General features: G+C 47.3%; 4 protein-coding genes across 4 annotated transcripts; 3 read left to right on the plus strand and 1 right to left on the minus strand.

Annotated features, from left to right (window-relative positions):
- Nucleotides 1–4,739: 4,739 nt before the first annotated feature.
- Nucleotides 4,740–7,443, plus strand: PADG_06215 (homoaconitase, mitochondrial; the record flags this gene model as incomplete). The annotated part of the gene is made up of 2 exons (XM_010763511.1): nucleotides 4,740–4,925; nucleotides 5,056–7,443. 2 exons carry the CDS (start codon nucleotides 4,740–4,742, stop codon nucleotides 7,441–7,443), a joined length of 2,574 nt encoding a protein of 857 aa, XP_010761813.1.
- Nucleotides 7,444–10,825: 3,382 nt separating this feature from the next.
- Nucleotides 10,826–12,844, plus strand: PADG_06217 (uncharacterized protein; the record flags this gene model as incomplete). Its single annotated transcript, XM_010763348.1, has 2 exons — nucleotides 10,826–11,221; nucleotides 11,294–12,844. 2 exons carry the CDS (start codon nucleotides 10,826–10,828, stop codon nucleotides 12,842–12,844), a joined length of 1,947 nt encoding a protein of 648 aa, XP_010761650.1.
- Nucleotides 12,845–19,646: 6,802 nt separating this feature from the next.
- PADG_12061 (uncharacterized protein) lies at nucleotides 19,647–20,320 on the plus strand (the record flags this gene model as incomplete). The annotated part of the gene is made up of 2 exons (XM_010763626.1): nucleotides 19,647–19,754; nucleotides 19,985–20,320. 2 exons carry the CDS (start codon nucleotides 19,647–19,649, stop codon nucleotides 20,318–20,320), a joined length of 444 nt encoding a protein of 147 aa, XP_010761928.1.
- Nucleotides 20,321–21,067: 747 nt separating this feature from the next.
- PADG_06219 (uncharacterized protein) lies at nucleotides 21,068–26,511 on the minus strand (the record flags this gene model as incomplete). Its single annotated transcript, XM_010763349.1, has 3 exons — nucleotides 21,068–21,829; nucleotides 21,918–25,272; nucleotides 25,352–26,511. The coding sequence occupies 3 exons, from the start codon at nucleotides 26,509–26,511 to the stop codon at nucleotides 21,068–21,070; spliced, it is 5,277 nt and encodes a 1,758-aa protein (XP_010761651.1).
- Nucleotides 26,512–26,987: the final 476 nt, after the last annotated feature.

Consider the following 26,987-nt stretch of genomic DNA (forward strand, 5'->3'; position numbering starts at 1 on the left):
AGTTCAATCAAGAAGTCAACACACAGCTTTGAAGGACAGAATATCACTCTGATTTCAGTGTCAGAAAAGATGCTTCTTTCTGAGATTTGAAATGCTGTCCACCAGACTTCAATCACTCATTGTCACTGGACAAAGAAGTCCATGGACCTCAATCTGCATGAAGAGTACACCTGAGTTGAAGTATGAACCTCTGGAGCACATCTCTTTTCAAACAAACTCTGTCTTTTCAGTCACCCAGTGATGATTAACAAAATCAAGAAATTGTCAAAGATCTCAATTTGCACAAGATGTCACAGCTTTCACACAGAAAGAAACTGTGCACAATCTCTATGTTGCAAGAAGTGCAGCAGTCCCACACACTCAGACAGATGTCAAACATCAGCTCACTGCTGCAACTGTCTTGACCTTCATTTCACTCTCAGCACTGACTGTCCAGCAAGGCCCAAAATAGTCTCTGAATGTATAGAACACATCTTCTGCTGTCAGCTACACTCAATACATGAAGCTGGCAGAAGAGCATTCATCTCAGCTCATCAAACTTCAGTGAAGAAGAGCAATTCAGAGCTAAACTCTAGAGACTTCATCTCATCCCCTCTCTCAGCTCTGCTGACACCAGTCACTAGCTCTCAGAGCAACCAGACAGACTCAATGACCTGCTCTCAAACAGACATCAAGATCACATCAAGTCTGAACCTTCACTAATGAAGAGCAGTCACAGTCCTTCTCACAAATCTACACTCACTGTATATTAAATCAATGTAGAAAGACAGTCAAGCTCTCACAACATCACTCTCTCACTAGCAGATGAAAGAGTCTGTGACATTATGACCATTCAGAAACTCTGAATAGCTACAGATCTCTTCACCTGCCTCTTCAAAAGCCATCTCTCATACAAACACTTCACCTCACTCTTCTTCAACTGGATCAAGAGGCCCAGAGTACTGCTCTATGTCAGAAATGAAAGAGCCCTTGCACCAACTCAATCTATAGCAGATATCTCAAGAAATGTTGTCTTTGTCTCAGTTAAGATCTCTAACTTCAAAAGAGCTAATATCTACAACATATACAATGTCTCATCTGATGTCACAGATGCAGATCAAGGTCTTCAAGACCTTCTCTCTCTTACACACACCACAGAGACCATCCTCTGAATGGCATTAGAAGACTTTAATATTAGACACACAGCATGAGACTCTACAACTGATAGACATTCTCAAGCAGAAGAGAATCTGTATAACTGAGCAATCTCTCTTGAACTTCAGCTTCTCAACTCAGATGAATCCTCTACACATAGACAAGAAGGCACACTTGATCTTGTCTTCTGTGCTGCCAACTCAGCTATCTATCATATTGCTTCTGAACTGCACTGCATCTCAGATCATGAAACTCTTATCACAACAGTTCAATTATCACAGACTCAGACTCAATTGATTAAGAAGAAGAAGCTTAGCCTCACAATCTGTGATGCTGATTGCTTCTTGCAACTACTCACTCTCTTCTCCTCACTGATCTATGAGAACATGAATGAGAAAGCAGTGAACATTGTGAAATCTCTTCAACTGACTCTACAAGACTCCTGCTCTCTCACCTCAGAACTCAAAAGTCATCATGCCTCATGGTGGACCCCAGCAGTCAAGATAGCCAGAAGAGTATATCATGCAGCATGTAGACACAGCTCTTGTCAATCAGAACAAATGACATTTCAGACAGAAATTAGAAAAGCTAAGAGAGCATGGAATCACCAGCAAATTGAGAAGGCTTTCTTCTTATCAGATATCTACAAGATTGTCAAATGGCATAAATACCAATCTCAAGACCTCACTTCTCCTTTACAACATCTCAATGAACATCTAGAACAATCTTGTGCTGGCAAATCTTCTCTACTGTGTGAGACACTTCTGACCAGACATCTTGACACAGAAGATATCCCAGAGCATACATCAACAATTTCATGCAGAGAGATATTCTGAATGCTTCTTACAGAGTAGAAAGTCTACAGAGTCATCTGCCAGACACTTAGCACATCTTCTGACCTGGATGACATTACAGCCAAGGTTTTTCAAAAGACATGGCCAGTGATAGGCAATCAAATTGTTCTACTCTTTCAACACTGTATAGATCAAGGAATCCACCCCCAGAGCTTCAAGAAGACTGAGATGGTGATTATTTCAAAGTCAGAGAAAAGAGATTACTCTCTATCAAAGTCTTATCACTCAATTGCACTGCTATTCTGCCTCAGCAAAGGGCTGAAGTGTCTGATAGCTAGATGAATGTCTCATCTCACTCTTCATCATCACATTCTAGCAGAAGATCAGTGTAGTGCTGTTCAACAGAGATCTGCAGTAGACCTCACCACTGCACTAGCCTGTGATGTACAAGGGGCATGAGACAAACACCTTCTGACTGGCATGATCATTCTAGATGTCAAAGAGACCTTCAATGGAGTCCTTCAAGACCAGCTTCTAAGATGTCTACAGGAATAGGGCTGGCTGGCAGTTCTGATAAAGTGAGTAGTGTCTTTCCTCAATCAATGACTAGCTTTGATTCAACTAGATGATGTTCAATTGAAGGTGTTTCAGATTCTCTGTGGTCTTCCACAGAGATTCTCTGTCTCATCAATTCTCTTTCTGCTCTACATAGAACCCCTCCTCCAGCTTATCAAAGACTGGTTTGAGTACACAGATGACATTGCAATTCTGAAGACTGAAAGCTTTCTTGAGCAGATAGAAAGTCAGCTTCAGAATTCTCTCAATCACACCCTGGAATGAGGTATTGACAATGAAATCTCATTTGACCCAGCCAAGACAGAGCTTCAATACTTTCATAAAAAGATCAAGTACTCAGAGCCCTCCATCTTCTTTAATGAACAGACAATTTCTCCCAATAACTACATCAGATGACTAGAAGTTTTCTTTGACAGAAAGTTACTCTTCAGAGAACATATTCACCTTGTATGCACTTGAGTCAGAATTGTTACAGAACATGTTAAATCACTAAATGAAGTCTCATTCAGAAATCAAACACATTTGCTCAGACAAGCAACTCAAAGCTGTGCCTTCAGCACTCTGTTTTATGGAGCTGAGACCTGGTTCTTGAAGTGAACCTCTCAGACAGTCATTGACAAGATTCAGATAGCCTTCAACAACACTGCTCAAGTCATTCTATCTGTCTTTGCCACAATGTCTACCTCTGTTCTCCTACACAAATCAAGCTGGGGCCCAGTCAAAGCCTGGCTAGAAAGAATACATGATCAACTAGCCATTCACATAGCTGCAGCTGACCTGTCACATCCTCTACACTGAAGATGATACATCTCACATTTTAAATGAATTAGACAAAACATTAAAATGACAGTCATCACATCTGGCTCAGAGTTCTTGCCTCCTTGGGACAATTCTGGCATATCAAATAGAGAGCAAAAGACACTAGAAATTGAGACTGTGGGACAAGCTGCAGGATCAGCAGCTTTTCAAAACTGACTTCAGAAAGCTGTATCCCCTCTCAATCTCATCACATATACTGATGGCTTCAAAGACAGTCAAGGAGTTTCAGACAGAGGCTACTGTCTATATCAAGGAACAAATCAATCTCTGAAGCTTGGTAAGCTGCCTCTGGGCTGCACTGCTGAGGTCTTTGATGCTGAAGTGCTTGCAGCAGTTGCTGGTCTTGAGACAGCACTACAGAATCCCTTCTCTATGTTCACACAGCACATTATAGTGGCTCTAGACAATGAAGAGGCTGCAATAAGACTCCACACAGACACACTCACATGAACATCTTTTCTCATCTTTGCTAAGTTCAATGAACTCTGCAGGTCCTGGACAAAACAGAGCCCAGGTCCAGCCAGTCTGAGACAGGTCTATGTTCAATGATGCTCCAGCCATGCTGGGATTCCAGGCAATGATGCTGCAGATGCTGCAGCCAAGTCAGCCTGCACAATGAAATGCACTCACCACACTCTGACCCTGGCACAGGCCAAATTCTATGCTAAAGAACACTTCAATGCCTCACTGCAACAATACTGGAGCTCCAATAGCACATCACAATACAAGGACCTCAATATCTCAATGTCAAAAGAATCCTCCTCTGAGCTCACTCTTCTCTGAAGGAACCTAGGCCACTTGCTGGCAGCTAGAACAGATCACAGTGACTTTGCAGCCTATCATCACAGATGAGCACATGATGATGCACTCCTCACCTGCTCTTGCAGCTGAGATAAGACCCTCAAGCACTTCTTCTTTTGCTGGAAAGGCCAGAACATTGAATGAATTAAAACCTCTGAAGCATGCTGAGGATCAAAGGAAGCAATTGACTGGCTTCTCAGCACAGTAAGAGAAGCTATGACCTTCTCTATCTGATGCACTAATACCTGCTTCTTCATTGACATCCAACACTGCTACTAGAACCTGTTCAACATTCAACTTCTCCCTCCCCCTCTCTCTTTCCTATGCTTCTTATATACATTTCTCATCACCCCTACACATCACCCTAGAAGCCCTTGGCTTCCTCAGTCCTGTAATCTTCAGCTACTACGCCATTCAGAACCTCCAGGACAGGGGCTACTCTGTACATAGACTCTCAAGAGGGCTTCGGCCGACTAGACATGTCAGGCAGCAGACTAGCTGCTGCGCTGGCACGCCTGATACCCTTAGGGAGGTGCTGTGGCCGCGACAGCAGACTATTCTTAGTCAGCTGATCACGTGCCTCCAGGCGTTAAATAAGTAATAATAATAATAATAATGCATGATGACTACTGCATGACTCATACACATCACATGATCTCCCTTTCTGTTGTTGCAAACAACTTCTTATGTAATCCCGCGCTTCTCATTCCGCTTGCGGCGAAAATAAAAAATTTGTCCGTTGGGGGGTATCCAAAAGTTGACCCGGAACAAAACGAACGACGAACGCCGCCGACGAGGAGAGTTAGACCCCTCTTTTGATGTTTTAGGCGCAGTGCGAGGGGATATCATATCAGTATCTGCCATCATGATTGTACATCTACCGATTTCACCCTTTCAATTGAAATTATGCTAATCACCCATTTTTTTGCAGACTCGATCTTGGGGGGCCGCCGCCGCATACCGGCCTCGGTTGCTCCCGCGGCGCCAGTTATCAATCCCATCATGCTACCGTCCATTCTCTGCCTCCAGGTGGACCCTCTCCCCAGACGTCTACCACGCACAGCGTGAGGACCCTGCAGCCTCAGCCATTCTCTCATCCATCGAATCCTCCACGGCCGCAGCCCCTGTGCCCCAGACACTGGTCGAGAAGATCGTCCAACGGTACGCCGTGGGTCTGCCGCCGGGCAAGTATGTGCGGTCCGGTGACTACGTTACCATCTCCCCCTACAAATGCATGACGCATGACAACTCGTGGCCCGTCGCGCTGAAGTTCATGTCCATCGGTGCATCCAAGTTGCAGGATCCCAAGCAGGTCGTCATGACCCTGGACCATGACGTGCAGAATAAATCCGAGAAGAATCTGCACAAGTATCGGCAGATTGAGCAGTTCGCCAAGACTCATGAGGTCGATTTTTATCCCGCCGGCAGGGGCATTGGGCATCAGATCATGGTTGAGGAAGGGTACGCTTGGCCAGGAACTCTTGTCGTGGCGTCTGACAGCCACTCGAACATGTATGGGGGTGTGGGATGTCTGGGTACCCCAGTTGTGAGGACAGACGCTGCCAGCATCTGGGCAACGGGGAAGACATGGTGGCAGATCCCCCCCGTCGCAAAAGTTACCTTCACAGGTGTCCTGCCCAGGGGCGTGACGGGGAAGGACGTCATCGTCGCTCTCTGCGGTCTTTTCGACAAAGACGACGTGCTCAACCACGCCATCGAATTTGCAGGATCAGAGGCAACCTTGAGAAGTCTAGCGATAGAAGACAGACTTACCATCGCTAACATGACGACGGAATGGGGTGCTCTGGCCGGTCTTTTCCCCGTCGACAGCGTCTTGAAAGGTTGGCTGAGATCGAAAGCCACAACCGCTGCCATGTGGGGCTCGTCTGTCGATGGACTCCCGAGTTCTGCAAATACCCGCTTCACCCACCCACTGCTCGATAAGATGTTTGAACAGCCCATGGCCGCAGACAAGGGAGCCCAATACGCCAAAGAACTCTATCTGGATCTCTCCACCCTACCCCCTTACGTCTCAGGTCCCAATTCCGTAAAAGTCGCTCGCCCGCTGAATGAGCTGGAAGCGCAGGATATCAAGGTTAACAAAGCCTATCTCGTCTCGTGCACTAACTCCAGAGCATCTGACCTCGCCGCTGCCGCCAAGGTCTTCAAGGAAGCCGCTGCAAAGAACGACGGCAGCATTCCGAAATTGGCAGATGGCGTCAAATTCTACATCGCAGCCGCTTCCATCCCTGAACAAAAAGCTGCAGAGGAAGCAGGCGACTGGCAAACGCTTATCGAAGCAGGAGCAGAACCACTCCCAGCCGGGTGTGGACCTTGCATTGGTCTTGGGACCGGCCTCCTGGAACCAGGTGAAGTCGGCATCAGCGCCACCAATCGCAACTTCAAGGGACGGATGGGAAGCACAGATGCTAAGGCGTACCTTGCCAGCCCTGAAGTGGTAGCCGCCAGTGCGCTGAGCGGCAAAATCAGTGGACCGGGCTGGTACGAGAAGCCGGAGAGTTGGACGGGTGTCGTCCGCGGCGAGGGCGACGGTATCAAGGAAGAGGACCGGATGCTCACGGCTGAAGAGGCCATCGAGAAAGTCATCAACCAGCTTGACAACATGGTCGAAGACGCCGAGAAGATTTTCGGGAACGCGTCCTCTTCCTCCTCGACCTCAGCCACCGCATCCCCACAACCACAACAATCAAAAGACTCGTCGGACAACTGCGCCTCCCTCACTGAAGTCTATCCGGGCTTCCCCTCCCGCGTCTCCGGCGAGATAATCTTCTGTGACGCCGACAACATAAACACCGACGGCATCTACCCAGGCAAATACACCTACCAAGACAACGTATCCCGCACCCAAATGGCCGCCGTCTGCATGTCCAACTACGACGCCTCCTTCTCCACCCTCGCGCGCCCCGGCGACATCCTAGCGACAGGCTTTAATTTTGGCTGCGGCAGCTCTCGCGAGCAGGCCGCCACCGCCATCCTGGCCAAGGACATCCCGCTCGTCGTCGCGGGCAGCTTTGGCAACATCTTCTCGCGGAATAGCATCAACAACGCACTTATGGGGCTGGAGGTGCCTCGGTTGGTGTCGCGGTTGAGAGAGGTGTTTGGGGGCCAGGGGAAGCTGACGCAGAGGACTGGGTGGAAGTTGACGTGGGATGTTAGGAGGAGCTTGATCGAGGTGCAGGAAGGGGAGGGGGGCCCGAAGTGGACGCATCGGGTCGGTGAGTTGCCGCCTAATGTGCAGGAGATCATTGCGCGGGGTGGGTTGGAGAAGTGGGTTAAGAATGCGATTGCGGAGTTGTAGGACTTTGGTGTTGGGTTGTTGTGTGTTTTGCTTGTTTCTTGTTTTACGCTCTGCGGGCTTTTCTCGTCTGCGAATATTTCTTCCGCGATACCATGGGCTCCTCGTCGTCTTTCTCTGTTTGTCTTTACATTTCCATCTTACATATATCGTTTCGGGTTTGGTTATCATCATGTCTTACATCACTAGACTTGGTTCTTTTTTCCAGGTATCTTCCATTGGATTTAAAACACGGACGACGGGTTGTTTTTTTTCATGTTTTTCCCCCCCAACCATGTACGAAATGAAAGTCTGTGTCCAGCCCTCTATATGAAGGCATACATGAATTCTGAGAACGTTATTTATCATTTCTATTTTGCTGAACCATCTACATAACTAATATTACAGCGGTTTTCCACAAAGACAGAACGAGATGCCATTCTAAACAGCCACTTGCAGTTTTTATCTTCCCCTTCTACCCCTGAACCTTGAACTAATACACCGGTTTCCGCCAGCCTGCCGAATGTTACTAACGGGGTTCTGTTCAGCCCAATCCGTGGATCAGCGGATCATTATCGCCTCATATGCACAACTATGGATAACTGCGCTCTCTCACGCAGCGCCACGGGTTGGACAGAGGTAGAGGTTCAGGAGGTTTCAATCCTGGCGACCGAGTTGCGGCCCATCAAACTCAAACTCCTCGCGGGAGAAAAGCCCACCCTAAGCGCGCCTCAGAAGAGAGAAGGTTGGTTCAGATGCTTATTTTACGCTAATTACTGAAGACGGGCTGAGTTTCGGGATATCCGCGACCCAAGGTTCTCCTCCCGAACTCAACTAACTAGTTACGACAGAGAGGAGAAGTTGAAGACTAATTCCAATGGACCAGCCAACGTATCCGCAGTCCCGTCACGTCTGCGATAGCACCCCCCGCGATCTATACCTATCTCCTGACATACGATGGATGGGTGGAGCATACCGGGCACGAGCATCACTGGTGCAAGGCCTGTAGTTAGTTAACTGGTTCGCGGAGACTGAGAACTCTCTCTTAGAGAGCATAAGATTGATGAACATTTCAGGTGCGGAGTGTGTGGTCAACACTTCCGACACGATAATGGCCAACAGGATGGCAAGAAACGATATAAAACAACTTTTGCAATCTTTTCTTTCAGCCCGTCCGACGTGCTTATGTTTTTGCTTGCTGGCTGAGTGCGATACACCTGTCTGGACTCTATCAACATGCCGAGATGCTCGTATATTTACTCCAACACGGTCACCCCCTTGGGATACTGGATCGTGATATCGGACATTGAGTTGCGATATTATTGCCAGCAACTCGATGCAGTTCCAATTCTTTGCTCTCTTAATATATATATATACTGGGACCCTAAGCTTTTTAGCATGCATTGTCAGTCGAGGGTTGGTGTACTGGAACCGCATCCAGCTGAGTATGTTTTCGGTTATTTGAGCTTACGTTCCTTTTGCTTCCAGACACTAAACAAGAGCCCGTCTGATGCTATCTTGCTTTGATTTTGCATGGGCAGATCTTTCCCCCTGGGTTAACATGTTTTCCATGACACCATCCGTGTCTAGGCATGTCTTTTGACTTTTGGTGTGCATTTTACCCCATGAAGGCCATTGCCCATCCCCACGCCTCCTTTGGCCCCGTTGTGTGGAGCATATTGAAGTATTTCAACAGCTCAGTGAAGGACGAGTTCACCCGTCTCTCTTCACAGCGTCATGCGGGATGAAAACTTTCTGTTTTCTTCCTCTTTGCTACAGCAAGCATCATAATACCTATTTATAGTGCATGGATTTCTTGATCGTCAAAGCGCTGCTTTTTTATGTGACAGTCGCTGTTTTGAACTACTTCTTCAGACACGCTTCAGCAGCTATTCTTTCTTTCCATATCAACTGCAATCATCCGCTTCATTTTCCTTGACGTCCTCTTATATGTGCTTCCCGTGGCAGGCTTTTGGGAATGGAAGTGATGTTCTTAGCCCATCTCATCATCCTCTACTTCTTGCCACAAGTGCCCAATCGCGAGTTTATTGCTTTGCGCCAACCCCCAACGTTTCGTGATAGACTGACAGAGCCTCCCTCACCCTCTAGTTGGATTGACTGCATTGGATGACGATGAAGGAAGAAGAAACGGATAGAATTCTTCCTGGAGGAGTCTTCGCGATCCTTCAACCATGGCGCAGCGTGTTGGAGAGAACGATGGGTTCTTTCGTTAAACAATCATTAACTCCGTCTCTGTTCTGTCCCTAACTCACAACATGATACTTACCCCAATATCCCCAGATTCAATTTTCCCTGTCTACGGGTTGCCATTCTTCCCGGAGCCTTTGTATCGGCGTCAATTCTTAACTCTCCCAGATTGTTCGCTTCCAAATAGTACCTCCAGCTGACTACCTTTGTTTGTGTCTCTGTTGTAGAGTAACATATTAAACTCCTGGACAATGGTCAGCCATGCTTGTGTTCTGGAGAAGATCTGAGCTTCTTTTTAAGAGTGTATCTATCAAGTGGTATAGAATCAAAGTAATTGCACCTGATAATCATCTTACTTTCAGAACAGTGATTAACAATTTCATCTACCCTTCAATCCTGGTCTTTCATTTGCTCTGGTTTATTATTAGGAAGACAACCCGGAACTTAAAGATAATTATTCTTCAAAGGGTAACAAGGTATGGTATATACTTGAGAGTAATGCAATTTGTTCGGGTGGTTCCACTAACCTTTAAAATAAGCTTAAAATAATCACCCACTGATCACTCTCCAATTTTTAACTTTATTTTCCCGCCATTGGATTGTGAAAACCATTGAGAATGAGATCATGTTCTGAAATCATCCGATTGATCAAAAATAGATGATTGGAGACAATTCAGCATGTTTTGACCGTTCCTTTGAACTTGCAATGAAAATTACTCTTCGTATTTTGATTCAGAATGACAGTTGAGAATTCCTATTCTTGCTGATAGAGATTTCCGCAGATGAAAGCTGTCTCTTAATCTCCTCTCATATATACAGAGAAATCATGAATTGCGCAAAAGAGGTGACTAGAGAATTACAGTTTTTGAGAAGAATCAGGCCCATTTTGAAGCTTCAGAGAATGAACAAAGCAGCCATGAATAACTGCAACTTGAAGTGATATATCAACAGATCTTGGATGAGTAGTTATATAAAAGCAAAAGACGCGCAGGGAGTAGTCATTGATTACTTACTCTAAATGAGCATCTCTCTTACATCAACATGAATTTCCGTTAATTGTGTAGATAGAAATTGAATCTTACTTGCTGTTCTTTCATCTCACTCTGCACATCGATTACAGTCACTAGATAATATTGAAATCTTTGAATCACTGACAACATCATATTGAATCCAGGCACGAATTTCTAGTTCAATTCGGATGGATGAGTTTGTTAGTGGCGTTGCTGAGTCAGCTTGCAGATTGCCTTCCAACCGTTCAACATTTCCACGACGACTGCAAAATCCTATCAACCGCCTCAAACATCACAGGGGGGACACTGTGCGGGCTGTCTCTCTGCGCATGCGTAGATATTTGTCAAAGCCTCTCCGCTGGGCGTTTACCCTACGCCCACCATGGATTCGATCCTGCTGGCTAACTACCATTGGCGGAGAGGAGATATGCAGACCCAGAGCCCCTGACCGACGAGGACCCATTCGATGGCAGAGCACGAGCCCTGTCGTTGGTGAACTCTCATCCACCATATATGCATTGTCAACGGCACCCGGACGGGCCGCTATTGCGATCATTCGCGTCTCTGGACCGGGCTGCGTTCAGGTGTGCTCTCTCACAATATTCTCCACGCTGTGGTGCAGTGTCATCCTGACCTTGCTCCCTCGGGTTATCTAGATATATAAGGCGCTGTGCCCTAAAAGTCCGCTTCCGACACCTCGAGTCGCAAGCCTCCACACTCTTTACGATCCTTTGCTTCCCCCTTCAATCAACACCATCCTTGACAGAGCAATGGTGTTGTACTTCCCAGCACCAAAGACTGTCACTGGGGAGGATCTCCTTGAACTTCATGTCCATGGTGGCCCTGCTGTGGTAAAAGCTGTCCTCAATGCGATTCCCCGATGCACAAAAGTTGATTTTACGGGGAGTAACTTCCCACTGAGCATCCGATACGCAGAGCCGGGAGAGTTCACCCGTCGTGCATTTCTCAATGACCGTCTATCTTTACCCCAAATCGAAGCACTCGGCAATACCCTTTCCGCGGAGACGGAGCAGCAACGTCGTTTAGCTGTGCGAGGAACAAGCGATGCTCTTGCAACCAGATACGAGCGTTGGCACCAGCAACTACTTTACGCACGCGGCGAAATGGAGGCTTTGATTGACTTCTCGGAGGATCAGCATTTCGATGAATCTGCCGAAGAATTCGTGTTGTCCGTTACGGACGAAATTCGAAATTTGGTCAGGCAAATTAACCTGCACGTTGAAAATGCGTCCAAGGGTGAATTGTTGCGGAACGGAATTAAGGTTGCGCTTCTTGGGGCTCCTAACGCCGGCAAAAGCTCGCTGTTGAACAGAATCGTAGGAAGAGAAGCAGCCATCGTGAGCAGTGAGGAAGGCACTACAAGGGATATCGTAGATGTTGGTGTCGACATCGGGGGATTTTTCTGCAAGTTTGGAGATATGGCCGGATTGCGACCCGATCATTCTGCCCAGGCTGGCCAGATGCCGCCCATCGGTGCAGTGGAAAAGGAAGGGATTCGAAGGGCAAAGGCCCGCGCGTTGGAATCAGATGTCGTCATCGTGGTTCTTTCAGTAGAAGAATGCGACGGTGGGACAGAGGCTAAGCTGGTCCTTGAGCCTGAGGTTGTTGATGCCGTTCGAAGCTGTCTCACCTTGGGGAAGAACGTGATTGTGGCGGTTAATAAGGCAGACAAATGTACGACATCCATGATTACGGCTGGAACGCGGGAAGAGTTTTTCGGCCGCTTGGCAAGGGAAATTCGTTCCAAATTTCCCCACGTGGCCGAAGATCAGATCATCCTAATCTCATGCCGGGAGGCCGAGAACGAGCAATCTGAAACCCCCGACCCCGGGAATATACAAATTCTACTTGGTGGATTAGTTCGCATATTTAAAAAGATTTCAACACCAGCGGAATTGGAAAACGAAGGCGATCAATTTGATCAATTATATTGGCAAGACTCTTTGGGAGTCACACATCGGCAAAGTTCTAATCTACAAAAATGTGTCCAGCACTTAAACGACTTTCTATCCCAAACCGAGCAAACTCCTGAAAATGCTGAAAACGCTGAACAAATTGAGTTGAACATCGACATCGTAACGGCGGCAGAACATCTGCGGTTTGCGGCTGATTGTCTAGCGAAAATCACAGGTCGAGGTGAAAGTGGAGACGTGGAGGATGTCCTAGGGGTGGTGTTCGAAAAGTAATTTTCCCCAGGACTGCAGAGTCCGCGTTTTACCGTGATCATGGCCTTGATGCTGACAAACCACCCGCACCCAGATTCTGTGTTGGCAAGTGAGTGTAGATTTCAGTTTCGCTGAAACTCGATGTAAAGGAAACGGCCCGCAAACGAAACTCCGTCGTGTCATCGTAAAGCAAGTTGAAAACATTCCGTCTCGTCCATATGACTTCCGTTTTGACGTTCTCTTCCATTCCCTCCTCGCAAATTCGAAATCTTTTTCCTCCGTCCATCCCACCCACTCGGCCCCTCATCCTGCACTATGAATCATCGCATTCCTCGTCGTTCACGTCATTGTAACCACCCCTTCCCCGCATATATAATGACACAGGCGCAGAGGATACTGCTTGGTCGTTGGGACCGTTATAGCCTCCACGTCCCATTAGAAGTTGCATTTGGATAAAAGGAAGGTAGGGAGGGGGTGCGCGGTTGGTTTGCATGCAGATATTGTCTTTTCAAGGCGTGCGCCAGATGTGTAGACAGCTATGCTTGGAGGGATACTGCTTTTATTTGATATGGGCGTGGAAGCCGTGAGCTGGTTTTCACGTTCTCGATTTTGGTTTAGTTGTAACCGCCGCGACCCATGTGGTATATCTTGTTTTTGTTGATTAAAGGTTTCGTTGAGTGTTTTGAGTGATTTCCGGATGATAGATGAATGGATATATCAATCTAGGGATATTCAAAGAGATGGGATTCAACACAAAATAATTAAAAGTTAAATGCAAAGTTTAAGAAGGATATGAATTATTATATGTCTTTTTGAATGAAAGAACTCGAAAGTGTAATTAAAATAGAATAAGTGTTTATACTGATGATGAAGGGGGAAAAAAAATAAGATTCAAGCAGAGGGAAGAAATCTTCACGTTATATATAGCCCCGTTTGTGTCTTCTGTCAACATTCCTGCCTAGATCTACGATTTGCAGAGCAGCCATACATAAACGCCATTTGGGAGCTACAGAGGAATACATCGGATACCTAGGCCCTGAGGTATCCATTTCCCTGTTCCTGTTTAATGATCTCAGTCAGCCGTCATCCGAGAGCAATGTAAAAATAAAATGTGTCATACAGTGAAAACAGCCACAAAAACGGACCCAGAAACAGCCAAACAAAAAAATATATATATATAAGAAAAAAATATAAAAAATTAAGGGAAGACAAAAGATTGCAAACGAAAATTGATTGGAAATTGCAAATGAACTAAACGAAAAAAAAGAATTTCGCGGAACAAACGAACAAGTCGCAGGGTTCCCCAGTGCATGCCATGCCACCCATGCAATCCCGTTCAATCAGCAGGCACACACACTTACATGCATCCATACACACATACATCCGTACATAGGACAGAAACGTGTGTAGTGCACGGCGTGATTGGCAATATTTTAACTATGGCGTCCGTCCAAGCCACGCTCCAGACCCTCTTCTGTGGCTTGTTAGGCTCTCTTGCGCCCGCTGTGCTCCCCGCCCGGTGCTGAAAGTCGCCAATGTTGACTGTTTTGCACACGGTGTGCCAATACTAGCTTGGACCGGGAGGATCATGACGGGCCAAGGGGAAACCCGGAAACGAAGCTAAGCCTTAAAATTCCGAGTCATACCTTTTGATCTGAGATGGGATTGGGGGAGAGATGGGTCTCGTTTCTGCCTGGCAACTTGGCCAGGCACCAAAGGCTAATAATGAAAGAAGATTTCACAGGCTCTTTTGGATCTAAGATTCGTGATCAAGTTCAGTTCTGAACGGATTGATGGTTACAGCAGATTCGTATTTCTTCACGCACGCGATTTCCCCAATGCTTGAAACTAGGTTGAGAACAGTTCTATATACCGTTTGCTTTGAGAGATCACAATGATGAATTGAATGCAGTTTTTCACCGTGAAGAAAGTTGCGCCTGGTTGGACGTGAATGGCTTTGATATCACGTGGCTCAGCCGCAAGTCACGGGCTGAAGGCTAAAACTAAAAATAGACAGGTACAGCAATTAAGGTTCCAACTAGGCCTGATTAGGCCCTGTGCCCTAATTAGTAATATGTCACTGTTGAATCTTCGGCTATTCCAAAGTCCAGATTAAAATAACCTAACCTGAAAGGCGCTGGATACGCCTGAATAGAATATTTTCAGACGGAATCGTATTGGTGAGAGTATGGATACCATGTCATGTATCCCAGCAGGGTATCGTTGCAGCAGAGCAGGCGGCGAGAATGAGAACCGAACTCGCGAGTTCTCACAGAAGCATGACTAACTCTACGTAACCGATCAGTTAACGAACTCGTTACACGGGGAGGTGATGGCGATCATATCTGTCCAGAACTACCTATTATTGAAGATTACATCGAAAGTGGGATTCCGGGGAAATAAATGCCGACGCCATTGGAAAAGTTTGGATACGAAAAACTTCGCTTCTCCGCTCGTCATAACATCCATGGCGTAATTTAAACCGTCATAGACGAATGGTCCACAACAACAACAACTACTCCTAGTAGTTATAGCTGCTCCTCCTCGGGAGAATAGAGAATAAACGCGAAAAGAAAATAGAATCTTGCCGTGGACAAATCTGCCTTGTCAAGTCCACGAATCATTCCCGAAACTGGATATCAAGCGGGTCCGCTCGACTCAACTGACAGCCGGGCCGGAACTAGTGCGCACTACGGACGCAAGTCATGACAGCATCTCGGACTTAAAGCACGCAGCACGACGGCACTTGTCCACCAGACCAGCTGTTCCAGGGACAGATCCCCATATGTGGCACGCTGATTGGTTTCCAATTTTAAATGGGCTGAAGAAACTGGAGATTCATAGCTGTGGCTTGGATCCCCGTCCAGGAACAGAAATCAGGGGGTTCTGATGCTGATTGAGGGACAGGTAATATACGATATTCAATTCAATATTTTGTTTGACAGATGAAGGAATTGTGCGTCAAAAGACAATTTGGATCGTTTGTTCTCACCTGGAGAGCCGTGAGGATGGAGGAAAAAGAGGAAAACCAGACAATCAGATCTAATTCCTCCCGGGCAGTCATGCATGCATTAAAAAATCTTGAGTAAATTAGTTACTACGCATGAATTCCTGAGCAGGGCTAAATTTTGCACAATTCGGTCGGGTACAGGATTTCTATTGTAGGAAGTTCGCATTGTGCTATTAGCATCAAAGAAACAAAGATAAATCAATGTAAGAGAGCGAAACGGGTTTCAAGTTTGAAAAGAATTTTTATTCTCTTCCGCTTTTTTATTATTTTATCTTCATTTTATTTTTTATTTTATTTATTTATTTATTGATTGATTGATTGATCCAAGGGACAATGAATCGTTTGTGGCGCTTCGGGACCCGAAACATCCCCCACTGTCAATAGGTCAAAACAGTTGATGAAGACAATGAACGGTTCGGTTCGTCCTGTGCTCGCTGCAAATGCGTTATTTCGTCTTTGTTAAACGGAGGCATATTTTGAAGCACTCTGAAAGCGCGAACGGGTTCATAGATACTTATTTAGTTACATGCTTGATTATTTCTTTAAAGGAACAAGATAGCGTACATATGAAACATTCTACGAACATACATAAAAAAATTGAGCTGATCCACCCATCTAATCCAGCTCTCGTTCATTGATCCATCTTCAAGGTATGCGAAGCAAGCAGGAGCACAGTCTTCCCTCCAGATAGTAAGCCCATCCATAGTGGAAACTAAATAGATATCTAATTACCGGACAAAAACATCATGCAATCGCCCATTTCAGATCGATCTGTATTTCCCTCGTGTTTCCCCCCAAACGGCTCCGTATGACTTTCAAAATAAATAAATAAATAAATAAATAAATAAATAATAAAAAAAAGTGCTTTGGACTTTACAAACGCCTGTCACAGTGGGTACGGCAAGCTGCCTGCACTGACGCCATGCGGAACTTGTGTTATGAGTCTACGCCTGTAAGCGGAGAGCTACAATGTAGAGTTTTCCGCAAGACTGTTTCAGGGCGCAATTTCAAATGCAGCGTTGAAAGAAAGTCAAAATGAGCAATAATGAATAAAAGCCAACTCATAGTTGATGCTTGCGCGGGACTAATACCGGAACTTTTGATTCTGGAAAACGACCTGTCCATTGACCGGGTGCTTACTTATCCAATTGAGTCACTCCATTGAAGCAAGCATTCTTCTGGTTGGGAACACGCGGCCCGAGAAGATGGAACAGCCACTGCGAAGTAGGGATCTGCAGCCATCGTTCGGGGGGTATGGTCAACCCAATTGAGGAGTATCATGAGAATAGGCCGTGCAATACCAGCGCTTCCAGCTGGCACAAACTGGTGTGAGGCATAGGCAGGATAGATGATATTTCCGGAAAATGCCCCCAACTCCCCTTATTAGAGCCCATGTAAATAGTTGTTGACTAGTTTGATGACCATGGGAGCCGTGGCGCAATGATCAACATCTAAAACTCCCAAGATCAATGACGTCCTGTACATACATACATACATACATACCTAGACCTATTCGCGGTAATCATTCTTCAAGCAACGTAAAATCTATATGATCAGCATATCGCTCCTCCGGCGAGGAACGGAGGAAATTTTCCAACATGGAATGATTGATATGGGTTTCTATTTTCGCCCGTTTTCCATATTTATAGCAGCAAAGAAGCGGCGGCGAGATATTGCTCTTATTAGCAAACAGGTGGGACGGTGCATGATACACAATAGTGCAATCAATTCGCACAAAGTCCCCCAAAGCTTACTGCGATGCCGAGGCTGTAGTGGAGATCAGCGGGGGTCCAGTTGAAGCTCTTCTCAAAATAGAACGCCGCCTGAATAATAAGTTCTGAAGTTCACAGGGGCCCTACCTGAGTTAACTACCACCATCTTTGACCCCGGATTCCTCAACGCCGCCGCTGCATTAAACACAAACCTATTGTTTACCATCATCGACAGCCAAAGAAGCACACTCCCGACGCACTCACAAAATATCTATCCATATAGTTATAGCTTTGAACCATTGACGCAAAGATTCCTATCTCAAATGTGTTTGCGCATTTGGAGCTGACTCGATTCCCGGGCTAGTAGTGGCTTAGAGCCCTTGAAAACTGCCGTTTGAATTCGGAGTTGAAGTCGAGACCGCTCAAGGTACCAGGTACCAGGTACCAGGTACCAATTTGGATCGTATTTCTGCCCCTAACTTACAAAATACCGAAAGTCAATTGAACTTTGATGATTGATAACAGCGAAATTGGTGCCAAAAGGAGGGGAATGAATGAGTGCAACTGAAAGCATATATCTTGGAGTGCTTCTGTTGCCAATTCGGTGACGAGGTCGGCTTACCTCTCCAGCCACGAGTAACTAATTGGAATTGTTTAGTTACCCTCTCCATGAATATTTGGATGTTCGTGGAAGCCTGAGGAAATTCCGGACATATCCTGGGTAACTACGGATGTTAGGAATCCCCTCCCTTGGTTGGCGCTGTAGTATCGAAAGGCAAAAATGGTCAATAGAATGAATGAATGCATTTGTGTCTGCCCTCTCTGTTTTCACTGAGGCAACAACTTTCCACGTTGCTGGCAGCACCAATGGCAGCACCCACGGGCAAATCTAAACCAGGCCGTAGCCCAAAGGAATGCCCGAAACACATTCGTATTGCATTGGACTCTGTGGCAGCTAGTTATCGACCAGGTCGGGATATCCGGAGAGCTGGATGGCCGGTCGGCCATAAGAAACACAGTGGTTGCGTACATGTCATGTTTTTATAGAACAGTCATACGCAGTAATCGATGGCCCTAATCTGGTATTTCCAAATAATATAACTAACTTATTGTGTCAGTTACATTTGTTGTAGCACCTGTATCACCGTATCCGGAACACTCTTGTTTCCGATTACATTTCCAAGCGCAGATTGTTGCAAAGTCCCATCGCAATGAGGTAATAATCCGCAAAGAGGAAGATCGCAAATGAAGGGGCCTCTTTTCATACAACCAACCAAACACTATCATCAAATTCAAAATGAAGGTGCCGTGTCGGGTCAATACATGTCTAACTTATTTCGCCCAGCCAGCCAGCCAGCCAGCCAGCGCTTTGCACGTTTTGAAATTTCCCCATATGTGGTTTGTATTTTGCCCTTGTCTGCGATGCTGAAATGCCGGCCCCATGGAGCTGGATATGGTGTGGCAGATGTTAGCCACCAGCAGAATGATGCATGCGCTGCAAATCATAGGTCCCCGCGACAATCCCATAGGGCTGAGGGCTCAAGGCACATCTGATGTGATTCAGGGGATCTTTTGGTGGGTCCCGGAATGAGCCACGTTGGCGCGCCGCGCCGTGGGACTGGCGTGGGTGGAGAGTGACAACGGTCTACATGGGGCTTGTACTCTCCAGTAACTAACTATCCTTGCAAAGTAGTTAACTGACTGAAGTGACTGGCTGGGGTTGGGCAGGTGAGGCTGCGGTGGCTGAAGTAGAATTGTGCACGAATGGAATGATTGCTTGTTGTGATATAGTTATTGCGGATGGACAAAAAAGAAGAGTCAAAAGAGAAAAAAAAAAAAAAAAAAAAAAAAAAAAAAAAAAAAAAAAAAAAAAAAAAAAGAGAGAGAGGGAGAAAATAATTAAGTATTCTAATGGTGCCACGAAATAGTCAACTCGTCGTCAGTTTGACTCCTTCGGAGATGCTCATTGTTGTAGTTTTGGGGAGAATGGAAAGGAGCACAGGCGTCCAAAGCATCCGGCTTTTCGATTAAAAATGAGTCAGAATCTGTCTTCTAGCTGGTTCGCTGCTGGAATTCCACCAATAACTATCTATCTATGACCATGCGCGATACAATACCCCTGGGCATCGCTGTACTGGCCATCTTCCTCGACGCCTCATTCTGGTATTTAGATGTCGTCCCCTTTTTGACTATGATACAACCATACAGAGTACACAGGACGTCGCCTCGGTCTGTCTGCTTTCTACTCTCATACATTAGTTTGAGATTGTGCGGTGTTTGAGAATGAAGGCTGAGTGGATGGAAATGGTAGCATATCAGATGAACGTATCAAATTTACATAGGTGGGATCTTGAGAGGTACCGCATATTCACCACAAGTAGCGAATAGAATGGAGTTGCGATCCAGGCTTTTGTTAAGCTGTTGCTAATATAGTAGCAGTACCGGGCGCTCTGTGCCAATCAGGCGTTGATTACCAACGTTGGCTTTGTTGGCGCTGCCCAATATTCAAGTATTCAGACGGGGATTATCCAACGTGCTATTCTGACCGAAAGCAAACAAGGCGCCTCCTCAAGTAACTTAGTTATGGCCCATAGGCTCGGTTCGTTAACCTTCGCTGTTGAATGTCTTGAAATAAAACCTGCCCTTCCCCTTCTATCTTCCCAACGGGGTTCCAAAAATAGTAACGAAATATCACTTCTGTATATCCTACCTGAATGTGATATGTACGACGTTGATAAGACAGAGTCAAGCGATAACAAGGAATTCAGCGCATAACAGGAGTTTATGTTTATCTGCTCCATGGGAGTAAAAGAACAAAGGAAGATAATAAGCCGGGGGCATTCAGGTAATATAAGATCTTGAGGAGCATAGTATATACCAGGCATTAGCGGAATGCGCTAGGCCAGGTGTTGGAAAGAAATGGGAGGAGTCGAAGCTTCTTCATATCAAAATGGAAGATAGAGGGGGCTTAAAAACAGGGAGCCAAGGGGAAAAGCCAATAGAAGAGGAGAAGAGAAAATATACATAGGACGGAGAAGAACACAGAGAGAACAAAAAAGAAAATGAGACAAGAAATACATTAGCAAATCAACCATCATTTGTGCATGTGTAACTATGCGGGTGGTATTATGAAAAAAGCAACAACAGCCAACAAAACAAAAAGCTCAATTCCCACCCTGGTAAAGTTTCGTTCTCCTGCGAAAACGTAAGGGCAACATATAATATGTCCCATATAAAAGGAAAGGGAAAACAGAACAGAAATTAATTTATGCAAAGTAGGGAACCGTCATGAGATGGGGAGTGAGAGTTGTAATATAAAAAGCCATGAACAAGAAAGGTCAAAACCTAGGACAAGAAAACAAAGAATATGGGAGTCGGGGTGAGGCAAAAGAGAAAATAATAAAATATAAAATTAAAAAAAACTTAAAAAAAATATTAAAAAAAACCCCCATAAATACGATGACAAAAAGACCCAAGCCGCAGAACACAAAACAGCTCCAAAGAGAATATCTGACGCAATTGTTATGACAACAACACCAGTTCTTCATCCTTGCTAGCAGAGTCAAGTACCGACGACGTATCCAGTGACTGAGCAGAATCATCCTGCCCATTCAGATTCACAGGAGAATTTATCTGTCCATCCACCGATTCGCAAGCGGGTGTGGATTCAGGTTCCGTGACAGGAGATGGAAGGCCAGTATTATCGACATCCTTGACCCCGCTGGCCGCAGGCGTTCGCCGCCTTAGCCTCCTGTTCCTTCTCGTCTCCTCCGCACTCACTCTTCGCCTGGCACGATCCACACCGTTACCCTCTAGATCATTTCTAAGCCCCTGAAGCATGCTGGCCGCACGATCTGCAATATCTTCGCCCTCAGACAGCTGCGTCTCTTTAGAGGGAGAGGCAGCCTCGTCAGACTGGCTGCGGAGATTTAGGAGGTCGCCGTCTTGCGTGCTGCTCGCGACATCGGCATCACCACCTGCGTTGCCCTTTTCGTCCGGGTTGGTGGACAATTCGGGCATTTTTTGGCCAGATGCAACTCTCACTTGATGTCGTTCTTTTAACCTCGCTCGACGGCGGCGATCGCGCTGATCTCGTGTCTGGGGTGCGGCGGCTCGGAGCTTCTCTAGTAGCGTGTCCATCGCTCCGCTGGACGAAGGGGATTGCGCATTGTCGGAAGTGTCTACGCGGCCATTGGCAACGGCGGCATTGTTTCGTTTCCGCGCTAGTGAGGCTTCCATTCGCTTACGCGTCTCCTCCAGGGAGATATTCTTTTCTTTCGAATTCTATAGAAGTTTTTTTGAGTGTCAAAAGCTTGTCGCAAAGTAAGGCGGTGGGAGGAAGACCAATGGATAACAAATAACAAAACATTACCTTCCACTCAACAACAAAGGCAGCAAGTTTGCTAAAGAAGTCTCTCCGGGCATTCTCATCCGAACTGTCCTCTCCATAGAAGACCATGATATCATCGTACGTCCTCGACATCTCATCAAGATATAGCTGCATCTGTTCACCTTTCCGCCTTGCATCCTTCATTGACCGTTGGACAATCTGATTAACCTTGTCTTGCGGGTGAAATTTCTTCGGATCACTCAGATTCCCCGAATCCAAACTAGCCTGGACATTCTTGATGGTATTGATATACGCCTGTGCTTCGCTGCGGAGCTGGTCAACATTGGCCTTTTGAACAGCGACAACACCACCAATCTCCTCAACGAAGCCCTCCCACTCCGGATACTGGTTTCGCACAATCCGCTCCACGAGGTCCGCGAACGTCGACTCGTTCTTGTCATCTTTAACCATAGCCAAGCGGGAAAGGGAACTAAGCTTGAATCCAACAGCCTGCTTGTTCGCAGCGTTCATGAAATTTCCAATGTCCAAAATTAGACCGAGGACATTCATCAGAGACACTGAATCGCGGAGAGATTCACAGACACGAACGATTTCCTGTAGCTTATGTGAAATGTCATCATAGTCCGACTCGAAAGTGCGGGTCAGCTGCAGAGCACGCATCCTCGCCTTCCAATAATGATTAAGCTCAACGGCGGTCTGAAGATAAATTTGATCCTCGCGAGTAAGTTCGGTGGGGTCTTGATCTCTAGCCGAAGTAGCAGCATCAGGGCTCGTCCAATCCTGTCTATACGGAGCCATAGCCTTGGCCGTATTTTCAGGAATACTACAAAGCTCCTCTTTCTGCAAGAATTCCATAACAACATTGTTATTTAAGATATCAGGATCGCAATGGATGATTTTCCGCACGACCTCGTCAGCCGGTAGTTCTGAAAACTTCGCCATTGAGATCTGGAATTTGTGCATAAGCGAGCTGGGCAGGATCTGTTTCTTATCTTTCTTCTTAGACGTGCCCGTGCCTAGAATCTTCGTCTCCTTGGCCTTAAAGAGTCGCTCGACTTCATCCAGGACACCCTTCTTAGCAAGCTCGCTGTATTTCTCTTCCTTCGCTTCATGAGTGGGGGCATGCGCGGCCCATACTGTTACTTGAGGAGCATCAACCTTGTCCCAATGCAACGCCTTTAGCTTCTTCTTAGATTGAATAAACGGTAGCCCGATAGTGGGGGCAGGCGTAGCATCTGCCGCAGGTAGATATCGACCTTTCCAGCCTCCAGTAGCCGCTCCAGGAGGAGGAGGTGGTGGTGGTGGAGAACCCCTTGGGCCAGCGCCAGGAGGGGGAGGCGGAGGTGGAGGCCCACCCATGCCAGGTGGAGGGGGAGGTGGTGGCGGCGGACTACCAACACCCGGAGGAGGAGGTGGCGGAGGTGGTCCGGCACCTGGCGGAGGGGGTGGAGGAGGAGGGGGAGTGCCAATACCAGGAGGGGGTGGAGGGGGCGGCGGTGGACCACCTGTAGCGGGAGGGGGAGGTGAGGGTGGCCCAGTCGCATCAACCTTTTCCTTTTTCTTTGTCTTCGCAACTTCATCCACCTCCTCATCAGAATCGTCAATCTTCTCTATCTTGGAAGCAATCTCGCCCAACAACCCCGTTGCCTGTTTAGGGTTCATCCGAGGTCGTTTAATCTCGATCAGCCGTGGTAGTTCAAGGACAGCTTCCTCGTCCTCCTCCCCAACATCCGAAAGATGCTCTCCCTCATCGACACTATCCTTCTTAGTCCCCTGACTCCTTTTCCGCGACACAGCGCCAAAAGTACTATTGGTAAAGTTGCGCTTAGTCTCCTCGTCGAATCCACCAGAGGAACCAAAGTCGCCGTCCATCTGCTCACGCAACTCTCGTAGTCGATCAGATGGACCGCCCTGCTGCCAAACCTTGCCCTCAAGTTTGAATTGCGTCTTGGTCCGCTCCAGCTGCGTCTCAAGTCTGCTCATAAGCTTTTCCCGATCAAGAATTCCATTCATCCGAGCAGGATCCATATCTCCAAGACCTTCTTGTCCTACCTTCTGTGCCTTAGATGCAGCAACCTCCTGCGCATCACGAAGCATGAGATATAATTCGCGCGTCTCCAGCTCATTTCGCTGCAACTCCTGGCCTCTCAACCGCTGTATCTCAGCCAATTCAGCCCTCAGCGCTTCGTTCTGTCGTGCCTGGAGATTGATGATATCAGTTTGCTCCTCGATCTGTTTCTGGAGCTTCTTGACAAGCCCATCCGCGCCAAGTTCAATTTGTGCCTTGGCTTCGTCTCTTTCAGCAATGGCAGCTTCAGCGATCTGCCTCGCTTCAAGAGCCTCATCAAAAGCAACTCTCGCCTCTGCATCCGTATGAAGCTTATCAAGTAAACTCCGCACGCTAAACGTTAGACCCTGTCGTAGATCTAGATCCGGAAGCCGCCGATCCATAGCAACGTAGCTAAGCATCGCATCCACGAGCTGGAACATGCGCACAACATCCTCCCCGGAATTCTGTCGAATGAGCAGCATATGGTGCATTGCTGACATGAAATAATCCAGCGCACGGCCTTCCTTCATCTTCGACGTTATTGCATTCGTAATATGAACTGGGTCGTTGATATCAATAACCTCAATCTCAACGCTATCTTTCATACTACTCGTCTCCCGCTGGAGCAGATCTTCGTAGTCAATGGCTTCATTTTCCCGATACTGTTCAATCTGCTTATCGATAGCCTCATACTGAAACCCCTCCATCTTTACCAGGAGCCGCTTGATCCCGCACGCTGTAAACTGCGCCCGAATATGGCAGCGGAGGGGGAGGTCATTCTCCGGCGCATCCACGATCATATTGATCAGGAACATTGTCGCAACAGCATATTCCATCAGCAGATTTTCCATCCCAATTCCTCCGCTGCGAAACTCCTCGCTGGCACCGACCAGGCTTCCCATCTTCCCCCGTCCGTCGATCGTAACCTCGACAATACGCATCCACGCATCGAAACGGCCCGTCTCCCCCTGCAAAGTTTTGACATGGTCCATAGCCTGGAGAACCTTCTCATGCCCCTTCCCGTCCGCCCAATGGCACAGAAACGTCAAGACCTCACTGACCATTTTGCGCGTGGTTAGACGGGGCGATATTAGCGAGCTCGCGAGAGCGACGATGACTTGCTGGCGCTCCAACGCATCGTCGGCACCATATTTGTTATTCATGAGCGCCTTGAGACATTTTGCTATATCTGATTCCCGATCGAGGTCCTTGTCTGGGGATGCCGAGACGACTGGAGCGGGACCAGAGGCCTTGCGTCGATTAATCTTTAAAAGAACGCTTGTTAGGGCCACAGGGCCTTGCGCTTCTACAAAAGCTTTTACCCAGCTACATCATTGTATCACAATTAGCGCTGCAAACAATATGGTGGGGCACAGGCTGGGGGAGGGGGGGTTTCACAGCTTACCCAATATGTTGTGTCCGCAAACTAACGCTGAGACTCTGCAATTGTTTCGCAGTAATCGTATCATCCAAGACCTTCTTCACATACCATTCCGGACTCCCTTCTTCGTCGGCTCGCGTGAGGAGACCAGCAGGGCCTTCAAAGGACCCATACGTCGACCGGGCATGCTGTCTCCGTTTCTGTTCTCCATTCCATTGCGTCAAGCGGTCCTGATGAACCAAGGTCCACTTCTTCGAGGCCGGGTACGCCAGCATCTGCCTCTTCGCTTGCTCGGGGAGATTCTGCCATCCTCTCTTAATCATGAGCTCGTAGAACAGCTGGTCCACGATTTTATCATCTTTCGGTCGAGTAAAGGTTCCGTCTGCGGACATGGGCAAGGCGGGGGAGGGGGGTATGGGGGGTTGGTATTGCGGCTGGGAAGCGTTGGAGTGTCTGGGTCCTGATGGCGCTGCTGGTTGACCATGTCGTTCATGATTGGAATGGGATGTGTAAGGGCGTGAAGAGACATCATACAATGTTTGGGTGGAGCCTCTGGTAGCAGATGACACGGACGAGTAGATGCTATTCTGATCCAGAGACGTGCGGGAATTCGTCGAGGAGTCCGGGGTGTTGTATGGCGGATAGCCGTTCCCAGGGCCACCCCACTGCTGATATTTAGGTCCCTTCTCCCCCGTCTGGCTGGCTGCCATGGTCGTGTTGGACCCAGGTGCAGGCCGAGGGCCATTTAGATGGGCCGATCCGTTCGCGGCGGTCTGGGGATTCCATGATGGGTACTGTTGATAATCGTGGCTCAGTTTATTCGGGTGATGTGGGGAGGACTCTCTGCGTAGCTGCTGCTCGGATTTGGGGAGATATTCGACAGGAATTGGGGATTTGGGGTCTGCGGACACGCTGTCATAGCGAATAGCGGTGATAACTCCGGATGTTGTTGCAGCCGGGTCAAAATCGGCAGTTTGCTCCACGGACCGTAAGGATTCGGGTTTGGAGTGCCTGGAGGAGCGTGAACCGGATACAGCGACGCTAGTTCCATATACGTCCAGGCCACCACCACCTTCCGCTCGATGGTCTGGGGGACGATCCTTGTGTAGTTTTCTCCCAAAAAACGACTTGCTGGCTGACGATTGTCGAGACTTATCGAAAGAGGTCTGATGAGAAGTAGGCATGGTTCGAACAGATTACGTAGGCTGTGCTAAGGAGGGGGAGGATCTGTGACATCAAGGTGGAAGTTGTGCAAAGTGAAGACGCCTCTCCGTAAGTTCAAAGAGTTCGAAGAAATGTTGCTATCGAGAGTTATTTTCATCGATCAAGCCCAGCAGAGGTCCCTCAAAAGATCGCCACCTTTTCAGAAAACTGCCCCAACAATTCCTCCAAAAGAAAGACAGAGAAAGGAGTGTAGATTATCGGGATGCCAACCAGGGCATGGACGAAAAGGGGAGGGTGGGTTTGTGGGCGCTAAATCGTGTCGATCTAGCAGATGGCGGACAGAAGGTATCCTCATCCGTATTCATAAGGATGTCATGCAACCGCTGCGGTATTTCTCTCTATCACTGAACGAGTGACAGAACAAAGCGAGAGGAGGAGAATGTTCTATCCTCCCAAAAGCCTAGGGTGACAAAAACTAGGGGTAAAGGGCAAGGGC

The sequence above is a fragment of the Paracoccidioides brasiliensis genome (genome assembly GCF_000150735.1).
Source record: "Paracoccidioides brasiliensis Pb18 unplaced genomic scaffold supercont2.8, whole genome shotgun sequence".
NCBI lineage: Eukaryota > Fungi > Ascomycota > Eurotiomycetes > Onygenales > Ajellomycetaceae > Paracoccidioides > Paracoccidioides brasiliensis.